Source organism: Elaeis guineensis, chromosome 1 (assembly GCF_000442705.2).
Source record: "Elaeis guineensis isolate ETL-2024a chromosome 1, EG11, whole genome shotgun sequence".
NCBI lineage: Eukaryota > Viridiplantae > Streptophyta > Magnoliopsida > Arecales > Arecaceae > Elaeis > Elaeis guineensis.
Window position 1 is genome coordinate 158,282,479 of NC_025993.2, and position 13,413 is coordinate 158,295,891.

The 13,413-nt window shown below is 37.0% G+C and overlaps 1 protein-coding gene across 1 annotated transcript; it reads left to right on the forward strand.

Moving 5' to 3' along the window:
* Positions 1–2,175: 2,175 nt before the first annotated feature.
* Positions 2,176–12,369, forward strand: LOC105039282 (putative glucose-6-phosphate 1-epimerase). Its single transcript, XM_010915387.4, has 9 exons — positions 2,176–2,479; positions 6,693–6,767; positions 8,314–8,370; positions 8,462–8,622; positions 8,794–8,934; positions 9,695–9,797; positions 9,870–9,969; positions 10,162–10,404; positions 11,972–12,369. Exons 1-8 carry the CDS (start codon positions 2,375–2,377, stop codon positions 10,371–10,373), a joined length of 954 nt encoding a protein of 317 aa, XP_010913689.1. The 5' UTR covers positions 2,176–2,374; the 3' UTR covers positions 10,374–10,404; positions 11,972–12,369.
* Positions 12,370–13,413: the final 1,044 nt, after the last annotated feature.

Sequence of the window (13,413 nt, forward strand, 5' to 3'; positions counted from 1 at the left end):
TAAAAATATTTTTTATTTATATAAAAAGATATATTTTTTTTTATTTTAATTATCAAACTTATGTTAAAATTTCAATGCGCATCGTAAATAATATGGCTATTGCTACTATAAAAACTCTACTTTTAGAAGCTTTACTCTTTAAAAACTTTATTTTCAAAAACTCTGCTACTAATAACAATTCCAAACAGGATCTAGCACTACTGGATTGGACTTGTTGCTGCAAATCTCCAATAAGATGGTCGATCGTGAGCCGAGGTATTGTGCCTAGATGTTGGATGGTAGAAAACCTGCAAAATCAAATCTATTTGAAGTTATCTGATGAGAATCTTTTGATATTTAAGTTAGCTAGAAATAGAGAACAATAAAAAGAACAAAAGTGCGAAAGCTAAGAATTGAGTTAGAAAATCTTATTCCCATCCTCCCGCTTACTTCTCTTTATATAGGGTGGAGGATGTCATTACTGTGTAACTTCTGTCCCTTAAAATTTGGAACGTAAGAGTTATTGCGTTTAGTGGATGGTTACCTCATTAATCATTGTTAAAATCGAGTAATAGATTATTATTGGATGATTATTGCATCCTATGATCTCACGATGATGAATAGTTAATATCTATGTTGAATAAATATCATTCGGCTCTTATTTTTTTAGAATCAAAATAATTGATAAAATATTAAAAAAAGTCATCAATCGGATATTCTCAGCTGCATGCTGAATTTAGTCGACTGAATTTTGAGTTGGTTTTAGTCGATCGTCTATTTAGTCGGCTGTAAGCCGAGGGTTCACCCAACAGGGCCTTGGTGCTCATGCACCTTTGACCAAGCTACGTCAGGAGTCCGCAAAGTAACATGGGTAGAGGACAGAGATGATGTGACATTGATGGGATGGTCCACATCGTGCCTCGCTGGAGTACCAATAAAGGATTTCTGGAAAAAGCTGTTGCCGTTGGAACAATGGCGGACACGCAAGCGCTAGGGTTGCAACTCTCCGCCGCAGGATTGGAAGTTAGGGATAGATTTTCGAAATGAGCGTGGTTTTGGCCCTTTCGGAGACTTTCCCCTTCTAAATTATGATGAAATAAAGGAAAAAGAAACTACTTTAAACTACACGCTGGCATCTTCGCTTGACGTCATCTACGGATGGGCCCAACCCCGCCGACCACGTGACCTTGTGAGTTGTGCCCTTGGCCAATTCAACAGTCTCTACAGAAGAAAGGCCCACGTCTAATGTCAAACTTTCGGCGGATGGTCCACCAGTGATTAGGACTAGGTCCGTGATCATATCGTAGACCCGCCTTTTAAACGGTCCTTGTCCATGGCCTTACTGCCCAGAGCCGTCACACATGGCAAGCTGGATCCAGATAAGGACAGTTAGAACCGCCCATGCGATGGTGATCGAACGACCCTGAATATATCCGGCTGCCCGCATATAAGTTACCTGCAACGCCCGCTGCGCGCGAATGCGGACAAGAGATGGACTGATTTACCCCAGCGGTGAGCCCCACGAGTGGGGTTATCTCCACCGTCCATTTTACTCCATCCGGATCCAACCGTACAAACTGCAGGTTCACGCCCCAGGTCCGGAGACGGATAACAATAACCTTTCGGTGGCGTGGCGTCCTTTTCTCTGCACCAAAAAACCCGGGGAAAATGGACGGCAGAGATCATCTCCAAGGCTGAAATACTTTATCGTGGATCCCACTTCCCGAACTAGTACATTACGGAGCCTATAATCGGGCGTATCGAACTGAAAATTGGACTGCTGATGATAGGGTATCGGTCACAAACGCTATGGGCTTACATCGATAGTTCGCTTTCTGGTTCTGTATTCCAGCCAAGTTCTTCCGCATTTAAAAATATATAAAATGCGTCGAATTATAAGTCCAAAACCCACCCACATTTGCACCCTCTCACGGAAGATTGGCCCCACATGTCCCCGTGAAAGGTTCTTTCGTAGGTTTGATGTTGAGCTAGTGTGGAAACCGTTGCTTGTATTGTAACAAACAGCACTTGCTTTCTTGGAACACCCGCAGACAATCCCAAAATAGCGGCGCTATATGAATAATGGGTGGTCTTGGCTGCGGGTACCTTTGTGGGGCTGCTGGTAGGTGGGCGTGAAATTTTGAGTGATTTATATAGTAGTGGCGCGCGCGATGTGATTCCGCTGCGTAACGGGCTGGTACGAGAGCGCTCGCACGCTCTCTCCTTCCCTCAGTCCCTATAAATACTCCAGCGGAGCTCTGCTAACTTTTCTGTTCTCTTTACCTGGTCTCAGTTGCCTTCCTCAGCAGGTCGGAGGTCGGGCGGCGAGAGAGAGGGAGAGAGGAGGATAGGGCAGGGAGCTGGGGTTACGGTTTCTGGTTATGGGATTTGAGCGATGGCGGCGGCGAATGCGGTGGCGAATGCAGCGGTGGAGCTCCGCAAGGGTATCAGCGGCCTCGACAAGGTCGTGCTGAGGGAGCCCAGCGGGTGTTCGGCTGAGGTCTGGTTTCTCCCTCTCCCCTCTCTCGAATCTTTCTTTGATTTCTTGTGTTTCTTTTGACCGAGTTTATTGTCTTTCCTGGGTTCGAGTTGGGAGACCTCTCTTGGATAAAGAACTAGGATTCTTGATCGTTTCTTGTGGTTTGTCGGTGGTCGAATGTGATCTATTCTGTTCTTGCTGGATCTAATTTTGTTATAACCATTTTTGATAGATTAATTTGTTTGGTCTTCTGATTATTTGATGAATCCATGATTCTGCGGTAGTTTTAGTGTCTTCTTGCTGCCAGGGGTGATTAGCGCATGTCAAGAAACCTCTCTGATTAGGTAATTTGATTCCATTTTCTTGATTGGTAATTTGATTCCATTTTCTTGATCTTGTGGAGAAACAGTTGCTGGAGAATGCTCTGCAAGCGTGTTGGATCTCTATAAGAAGAAAATGTTCCTGATGAAATTGCCTCATTGGGTTTTTGATTCTTTAGTATATGGTGAACCTTCAGGTGATTTAAGACATCAGTTAATGATGAAATTAATCTGTTACTTGAATGCATATAAAGTGGAGGAGTTTGTACATAACTGCATCAAGCTTCTTTTATTGAAATCCTCTTGTCTGCGGTATTTCTAGACCTTCTAGTTTTCTTCTTCTTCTTCTTCTTCAGATAGCTGCTGATGTTGCTGGGGTTGGAAGTGGACAATTTATGCACCTTTTACTGAATTAGAATCCTGCCCAGAGACGATCAGTGTTTTCTAATATGCAGATTTCTCTCTGACGAGATGCTGCTTTTCTTTTCTTATGGTATATTGATTGAGATATGTGGGACATCAATTTATGGTATATTGATTGCAAGAATTTCTTGTTAGCAACAGAGAAAAGATTCAGCATGATCGCTTAAGGTTTGTGGGACATCAGATTTAACATGTCTCTCTTATATTAAGCAAAAAAGATCAGTACATCGCTCATGTTGGTGTTGTTTCCCTTGTTTTCTTCAGTTTTCTTAGATTGGAGATAGCTATATGAGCTCTTCTTTAAGCACATCTCTCTTGCATTTCATGATAAGTTAGAAAGAAATGCAATATTTAGTTTATGATTCTTGTTTCTGGTGAATCAGTCTGGTTTTCACTAATTTTGGTCACCATATTCTGTAAACACACATGCTTTGTCATAGAAATTATCTAAGCATTTAGTTCAGTGCAGTGAAGGTGCGTTGCTAAATTGCAGTATTAACTTCTTGAGATTGTTTAGTCTGAAAGTCTTATCAAATCTGACATTTGACTATGGCATTATTTTGTTTAAATAGTTATATTATTAGCCATATGGACTTAACCTTGATTATTTGTGAGGGATCTAGTTCGGTTGTGATGACCTATATCTTTTATTTTGTGCTTTTATAATTTTCTTAAAAGATTGCCACAACTTTTATGAGTGCCTAGATCATCATCTTGAAAGTAGTAGTAGTTTTCTTTTGTAATTTCCACATTTAGACTCCCTTTAGAATTTTTTTTAGCTATTTGCTTGTTTGTGTTATACGTATATGTCCTAAAATCTTTATGGAATAGATACTTATGACATAGGAAAGTCATCTAGGACCTTAAATATGATTTTTATTAGAGCTTTTACACTGAGTACTTTATATCCAGATAATATTTCAATATTGATGAAAGCATATGATATTTCTGAGTAACCTGTTTTTAGTGTTAGGTTTTGATCATTATTCTTACTTTTGAAATAGGATTGCTTTTTGATGAAGTGCTTTGAATCAGGGATTATAGATTTGGCAAATGTTGGTACAGGAGGAATTTTCAGAACTCCAAAGGATTTTAAGGTTTCATGATTAGGAATTGATGCATTTTCTGTAGAAACGTAACTGGTTTTAATGGGCTTGAAGATACCATATTAAGAGTTTATCAGAAAATCCTGAGAGATGGCGAAAGACGGAAGGTTAGGGATGATCTTTAGAAAATATAGATAAATTATTCCATGGAACTTCAATGACATTTTCATTGTTTTCATGATTCGAAAATTTTCTAGTTGAAATGTCAAAGAGCATGCTCTCTTTTTATAGTAGGTTGCATCCAAGCTAGCACAACAGATTGACCAGTCAAAGTACTACTATTTGTTATAATTATGCCTGCAGTTTATGGTTGAAAAATTTTTACTTGAAAGATCAGAGCAATCTATTGTGTACTATGGGTTTGAATCTGAGCAATCATACTCCACAAGGCTAATGTTGATCATATAAATGGTCTTTCTGTTCATTGTTCAACAGACTTTTTAGTTCAATTTTCACCGAGCTGCGGCTTAATACTATGTTCCACACAAGAAATCCCTCTTCTTTGTGACATTCAATCCACATAAAACTACTCTCATGTGTTTAAAATGTCTAAGATCTCTATCATCTTTGATTTTAAGTTCTCCAAATTTTCGTAATTTAAATCCACAAATGATGTTATTCAATTATAGATTATTACTATAACAAGTACATTTAACAATCTTCTGTAGATTTGTTTCACTATAGATGGGAAAAATTGGATATGTGCAAATCGGCTATTTATGTAATTTTTGCAGCTAGATCCATAAACTATTGTGTTATATTTGCCATGAGAATATTGGACTATTCACCTTGCAACTATCATCTGCTACCTAAGTGTATCCCTTATTATTTCCTCACTTCAAATCTACTTTATTATTTCATCCTCATCACCACAACTATTTGAGTTGGCTTGATGTTATTACCGGATTTCTTGATCCTTTCTTGCAACATCTACCCACACTAACTTAGGTTTTTCCCTCCTTGGCTCATTCTATGTCCCATTGAAATAATTGCTGAGCCACCTCAAAAAATCTTTATTGCACATGCCCAAACCATTTCTGTCATTTCTGCATCACTTAATAAATGTAACTTCCATCCCTCCTATATGTCTGCAGCTCACACTCAATACACCTAGACCCTCGACATTATGAGCCCTTTGTTGATCCCATACAAGTTAGGCTTTATGATCATTTTCAAAGCTTTCTTTACTGAGTCTTCCTTTAAGTTGCTGAGGAATGGTTCAATCACATGACATTCCTGGAAGTGTGTGTCCTCTTTATCCACCTGCTATATCTATCTCTCCATTTTTTTTTTTTTGATCCCAAAACTGATAACTAGCCCTCATTTCCATTTCCATTTCCATTTCCAAGTCATTTTCCATATTGTTTATGTTCTATACTTCAGCTAATTCACAAGCCTTTATCTTCTGATCCATCCTTTGTAATGACAACCGCACATTTAATCTCGTTCTATTCTAAGACTATATTTCTTTTTGCAAATGGCATAATATCTCACATATTATTGAATATTTCTGATGGTTTCATTAATGGTTTGTCTAAAGAGACAATTCTTATTGCTGATTCTTTTGGCAAAGGCCAACTACAACTCACAAATCACTTGGCCCATGAAAACCATACCTAATGCTTTTCACTGCCTTACTGTACTTGTATCTTCAAAAATTTCAATATACAATAATTGCATGTCTGTATTCCTTAAAACTGATCATACTACTTCTGATGGGAGTTTAATTGTTATTCATGTTCATAAAGAATGTCAAGAAGTAGAAGCCCAAGTATTTCATTGATTGATTGGATCATGTTCATCCATCAAATAATTTTTCTCTTGAATCAATCACGTCATGTGTGCTAAATATGTGAGTTACTTATATACAGGGAGATGAAATAATATGTAAAAATTGGAAATTAGAGTTTCCATGAGTTTGTTTCATACACCAAATTAATCTTTATCTTATATTATTACGTAAGTACATGTTTCTTGTCTCCATTAACGGGAACACATTTAACGGTTTATAGCTTACATTCACTCGATAAAGCCCTTGTAAACGTGAATTTTTATATACCTAATTCAGGGTTTAATACCTATCGCTCTGTTGTTGTGCAACCTATGCTGATATTCTTTTGAACGGTGCTTGCTGATCTCTATCCTGCTTCCATTTGCCTTGTCGAGTATTTTTGATAACTTGGATGATCCCTTCTTGTCATGCCTTTTTCGCTTTATGCTTAAGTTTCTCAACTATGGGTTACTTATTTATGACTTAATTTATTTGCACTATTTAGATCCATGTCAACTTCCTGATAAAATGGAAGTCCAAAAGATGTTCATGTTTTTGTTGTGGATGCGGCAGCCAATGGACTCTTGTATTTATATCCCTTTGTCTTCTGGCAGGTGTATTTGTATGGAGGTCAAGTAACATCATGGAAAAATATCTATGGGGAGGAGTTGCTTTTTGTCAGCAGTAAGGTACTAACATTGATTCTTATCTTTGCCAAGGACTGGAATATAGAAGAAAGAAAGTCCTGCAAGATGACATACATACAAATGATCTTGTTGGTCATTTATAGTATCGTCAGTATAAGGGCAAGATTTTCAGGTTATCCTCCTTATATCAATGCCATTGCTCATTTGCTATAGTAATGCACTAGTTCTTATCAATAAATAATACAATACTAGTTGAAATACTTCTCTTAAAAGGAAAAACACGCTAAGCAGGAAATGTGAAAAGGTAATCGATGGCACCCACAGGATACCAGGTCAGGCTATAGAACTTTGGTAGGATGCCTGTGAGCTTCCCCACTAGAACCCTTGAGTTGACTTGAGGTTTTGGGAGTTAACTGCCCACCCTGCACCGGTTCATTGCTATAATGCTGCCTACATGGATGCCTGTTATGACTGTGCCTACTGTAAATATATTCCAGTATTCCACTCAAACACTTCTTAAGCACTTCTGCTTGCTATGATGTCCTAGTTTCATCGTCTGCTGCTTGTGCACTCAAACGTCTAAGAGCTGCTTCCGTTCCCATTCATGCTTTTTGCAACTATGGTTCAGTTTCTCTAGGGATTTATGCTGCTTAACTTTATCATATTTGAGGTTACTTTTAAGTTTTATGTGGAGATGTTATCTCAAGTTCGGCATGGAGATTAAATAATATTAGTTAATAGACTTTTATCTATTTCATGGTGAATGTCATGGACCTTTTGGAGGCCATGTTTCATGAGCATGAGAGATATCGATATCACTGTCTTCTGCCTATTTCTGTATCTCCTTCAAGGCTTTAACTGTATGCTTTGAAGTCTTTTTTCCCTATAAATGACTAACTTTCCTTTTCTTTTCTCTTCTAAACCCTGTTCTATGAATATTTGGATCTCTTTGTTTTTCTCATGGACTACTCATTCTCTTCTTTCCTCTTTTAGTTTTTAGTTTTTTAGTTTTTTGTTTGTTTTGTTTTGTTTTTTTTAATTGCATATATCAATCTTTTACATCTTAATCCTGAGAAGTTACCTTTTTGCCTTCTCTTTGTATCAATATGTGATGTCCCTATTTAGAGCCTGTTTCCTTGCAACTTACAATTGCATGACTCTATGGTCCTCTGGTTTGAAGGATTTGACTATGAAACAATCAGGATGTTTCCTTTTTGTGTAACTGGTGTTCAAATGATTTATGTGCTTTGTACCCTTCCCAAGACTTTTTTGTGTTCATTTGTTATCTTGCTGCCATCATGCAAACCGAGTGCATGAAACTTTCATTTTACATATGATACCTTGTAACGAGGCTCATTAGTTGTGGTCATTAAAGTCAGAGAGAATGTAACATCTGTCTCTACTAATGTTGTTTTGATATTATCTCCTCTTCACACTGAATTAATTCAATGAAAGTGGTTCTTGGCACAACATGTGCATAAGTAGATGTAATCTTATGTTTAGTGGTTTTGTTAACTAAGTCTGACCTTAATTGTGCTCTGGTCATCTAATATCCTTGTCTAACTTCCCCCTTTTTTATTCTTTATAGGCTACCTTCAAGCCTCCAAAAGCAATACGTGGGGGTATCCCAATATGCTTTCCTCAAGTATGACTATCTTATCATGTATTTTTGATCTAATTACACCTCATTCGTACTTTCATCATCATTGTCACCCAAAAATGCTGTGATCATGCAGTTTGGGAGCCATGGAGCTCTTGAACTACATGGGTTTGCCAAGAACAGGTTTTGGAGTATTGACACTAACCCACCACCTCTTCCAGCAAACAGTGTCACTAAAACTTTTGTCGATTTAATCCTCAAGCCATCTGACAAAGACTTAAAGATCTGGCCTCACAGGTTGCTATGATGCAGATTGACTTCAGATCTTTTTTTTTCTTAACAAGATATATGCAAGCTATGAGTTCTGTATCTATCTACATTTTCTTTTTTTTAGTTTCTTTTACTGCACATACTTTACAACCTTCTATGCTTGGCTGAACCATTGCTGTGTATTTTCTATCCTTGCAGTTATGAATTTCGTCTAAGAGTTGCTCTGGCTCCTGGAGGAGCTCTGATACTGACATCACGCATAAGAAACATCAATACTGATGGAAAACCATTCTCATTTACATTTGCATACCAGACTTACTTTTCTGTCTCTGACATCAGGTTTGTCAGTCAAATTTTGCTAAGTTTTTGGTATGTTTGTGCATTATCTTTTATAAATCTGTATTGATGAGTAGTCTAATCAATATGAGCATTCACAATTCCGAGTAATATGGAAAGTTCTTGCATAGGGAAAAATAGAGGAAAAGGAAATGTGTGTGTGTGTGTGTGTGGGTTGGGTTGGAAAGAATGAGGCCTCAAGCATTAGTAGCAGTTGATTAGCTGTGCACATGCGCATGCACACCTGTGCAGTTGAATACATCAAAGTTCACCAACCAAATATGAATATGGACATGGTTAGACTTGAGATTTTGGTTATACATACAATATCCGTATATTTGCAGAATAATCATATGTTTCTGAAGACTAAGCACCATTAAATTTCGATTCTATCTAGTTTACCAAGTATTTTCATAAACAATTTATGCCTTCTTCGTCTCTCTCTATGCTCATACCAATTTAGATATGTAAATAAGATAAATATCTGGCCAGATATTTGTTAATTTTTCTTAGGTTTTTATTATTTTGTACAATTAGGTACAATTAGGTATGCTTAGCCATTCTGTTCTGCTTGTTTAACAAAGATAATGACCATAATTCTAACCACCAAGCATCTTCTAAATTATTTTGGGCTGTATTTATGAATCCTCATTAGTCCTAGATCTGATGTTATTTTTAGTTTTGGTGACATACAGTCCAGTGATCCTTTATTTTTTTAATTGTGCCCACTTTCCTGGACCTGAATTTCAAGTAAATGTTCCAGTGAAGTGCGGGTAGAAGGATTGGAGACACTGGATTACCTTGACAACTTGAAGGACAGGGAGCGCTTCACAGAACAAGGAGATGCAATTACGTTTGAATCTGAAGTAAGCAAATCAGCATAGTCATATAGACTGTTATAGTTGGATGTTAAATGCTAATGCTCTTGTTCAAAAAAGGTGGAGAAAATATATTTGAGCACGCCGATCAAGATTGCTATTCTGGATCATCAAAAGAAAAGGACATTTGTTTTGCTAAAAGAAGGTCTTCCTGATGCTGGTTAGTTTGAGATTAGTGTCTAATTCTCTTTTGCCCATTATCTTCTGACTATCTTCTTTGAACCTTGGAGAATTCTCATCATATTTACTGCTTGCATCGAGAATTCTTGGGACATGAAAAATTGAAATCAGAATCAGCAGAATCTTTTTCATAATGAAGTCCTTGGTGGCATATCCTTTTTCCTCCATGCAGTGGTATGGAATCCTTGGGACAAGAAAGCCAAAGCCCTGGTGGATTTTGGGTCTGACGAGTACAAACATATGCTTTGTGTTGAGGCCGCAGCCATTGAGAAGCTCATCACTCTGAAGCCTGGTCAGGAATGGAAAGGAATGCAAGAGCTAACTGTTGTTCCTTCCAGTTACTGTAGTGGGCAGTTGGATCCTGAAAAAGTCCTTCAAGTTTGAGAGGTTGTCCCACTGTGTACATCCTATGCAGGTAATTGTTCCATATCCTAGTCGTAGAGGTACTTAAAGGCTGGTTCACTGGTATTCTAATTTCCAATACTTAGTCATGGATGGCCTTAAGATGTATGATTTGCTTTGCACTCGGTGCACCAAGTCTTCAATCGCCAAGTCAAGACAATTGAAAGTATAGGGGATCATTGGCTGTTCCATTAGACCAGTGTTTGTGAAGTTTTCATGAACCTAACTGTTTCTAACCATCAGCTAGGCTTTTGGATTCTAAACCTTCCAGGCAGACAGATATTTTTCTATTACATTGTTGCATGTGCTTACATAAGTGAGTTTTGAAATGACTCCAACCATAGAACCAATAAGACGGGATAGATTTGATTTCAACATCAATTTATGGTTGTCTTATTTTGATTTATTTTTTTAGGAGAAATCTTAGTCTGAAATTAAATTAGGCTGTCTTGATTTTGTTTTCAGTGGTTTCTGGAGTTCCATGTTAGCTTTTTGGATTTTCAACCAAAAACAAGAAAAGATTTAAATTAAAATTAAAAAGACAAAAAAAAAAAAAAGGTCAAAACTACTCTAGAAATCATTTAAGCATATTGTGTTTTTTGAGATTTTTGGGCATATACCTTTTTTTTTCTTAAGGAAACTCTGGTTGTATAGTTTTGATTGTTCCAGGCTATAATTATGTATATATTTTTAAAAATATATAAAAATAAAATGTTAAAACACATGTTGTGCACTTATTTTGGAGTGTAATATATTGTTTCACTTGATAAAATAAATGACAATCTAAAGAAATAAAAAATTATTAATTTATATTCTTTACTGAAAAGTTGCAAGACTTTCTTTTTAACTCAAATATATCTAATGGTAGATATTAACACATAAAGATCATTGGTCTATGATTCTGATCAGCAGGAGTTTGGAAATATTTGGATCCTCTTGGGGTTTGAAACTTGAATACCCTATGAAGGAGATTTGATCTTAGATCTCAAGAATCCAAGATCAAATCAGAATCTAACTCCACAATGCTAAACAATGCAACAAGTTCCGTGCCACCTCCCACGCCCTCCTATTCCTCCCTCCCTCTCCAAAAAATTTCTTAAAGCTTCCAAAAGATGGATGCTTGCACATATATATATAGATCTATAGGTATGATGCTGCTCTTTTAAAGAATATATGTTTAATACTTCTTACAATTCAAATAAATATTTAAATAAATGATTGACAACTTATTATTATTGGACATTTAATATCAGCCTGTGGGTTACTTCCAGCCAAATTTACAAATTGACCTCCATTCTGGATTGCCTTCAGGTGGAAATGAGGTGTCTTTGCTTCAGTTTCAGAATTTTGGCCTGAACTTTACATTCATGATTTGACATTCAATTTTGTGATGTCAAACTTCTGAGCTCCATCACCCCTAGACACCTGTTTGAGTAAAAAACTAGTGAAAATGATTTATTTATTTTTCCTTTGCTTTTTAATGGTTTTCTTATTTAGAAAATAAGTCTTTTGTTTTATAATCAGTTATTATCTGTAATTATATTTGTTATCTGCGTAATTGTGTATCATTTCGTTTGCAGGCATTCTCCTTCCTGTTGCATTTTCTGTACCAGCAGTGAGTTCTGCCTGTTCTCATGCCCATTCCACGTTTTTTACCATCTTATCGGCTATGGTATATCTAGAGGCAGAATTTTAGTGGAATAATAACTACCATGCTTTACATGGTCCACATATCTCAAGAGAAAAGCAATGTCAGCCCAAATCAGGGGGTACATAAATTCAAACACGTTAGACCCATTGCTTGTTTTTTGTAGCATATCGTCTCATGAAACCAAGTTTTTGAGGATGAGAGAGGCATGTAAAGGTCTACTGGCCTTTTTTCTGAATGTATTAATCTTTTAGGGGGTCCTGTGCCTTCTGTTGTAAAACTTCTGACTCGGTCTGAAATTTATATGGCAGTGACGGTGCTTCTATGAAACCTGTGTGTTCTTCGCATGGATTGTCAGATTTAGTACCATTTGAACTGAAACCGTGCAACTTTATATTATTAGTCCCACTCAGACAAGTGATGCCCAGAAGAGCTATCACTTCAAATTTGTCAGCTGATAGCCCAATCACGAATTTAATCAATTCTTTACTCCATATCTTCAAAACTCTGAATCAATAATGGCCTCCCTTGGAGATGTTTGGATTGAGGTATACACTTCCATTTGGTTGGAGATAAATACTCATGTTAGAGATAACAGAAGCGTTCAAACTTTCGCTCTTCCTAGTTAATTGAGTTGTAATATTATTTGACAGTTGCTCTGCGTACTTAATTGAGTTGTTAATGCTTGGCTTAAAACGTTATTACATTGATATGGGATAAAGTCATGATCCTAGAAATTATAATTCAATTGCCAACAGAATTGCTAGCTAGGGCAAATTTTTCTTTTTTTGTGTGATGGGCACCCAGCGCAACATTAGATAAGATTGCAGTCTGCTTGACACTTCACTGCTGAAGGCATTTGATACGAGGAATAACTTGGTTTGGTGGAACGAACCTCAGTTTAATTTCCATGCCTCGTCACTTTGCTGCTTTTGCACAACCTAAGGCAGTCTTATGATTGATCATGCCTTGTGGTCTGATGCTAATGCTTCATGTTCCCAGCTTTGGCGGAACCGAAGTAATCTTTTTCATTTCCCTCTCTTTATTAAAATATAGAAATGGCAATTATATTAACCTATGCATGGGCAGGATCATCTGCATTATTTTTTTTCATAAATCAAATGACTAATTTAATCCTAAGATAACCAACATCGGCTTTTGCACTTTCTTGAGCACAAACCATAAGCTAAGTGAAACGTTTTTAGCTAATTGGTGGGGTCTTTCACACCTTTTTGGAGGGCTTGTTATAAAACTGATTCCCATGTTTAAATATATGCAATCTAAACCGAAGTACCCACTAAATCATGGTTTTTCTTTTGTTTCATCATCTTTCCAAGAACATAATTACTATGACAGTGTCAAATGACATTTCCA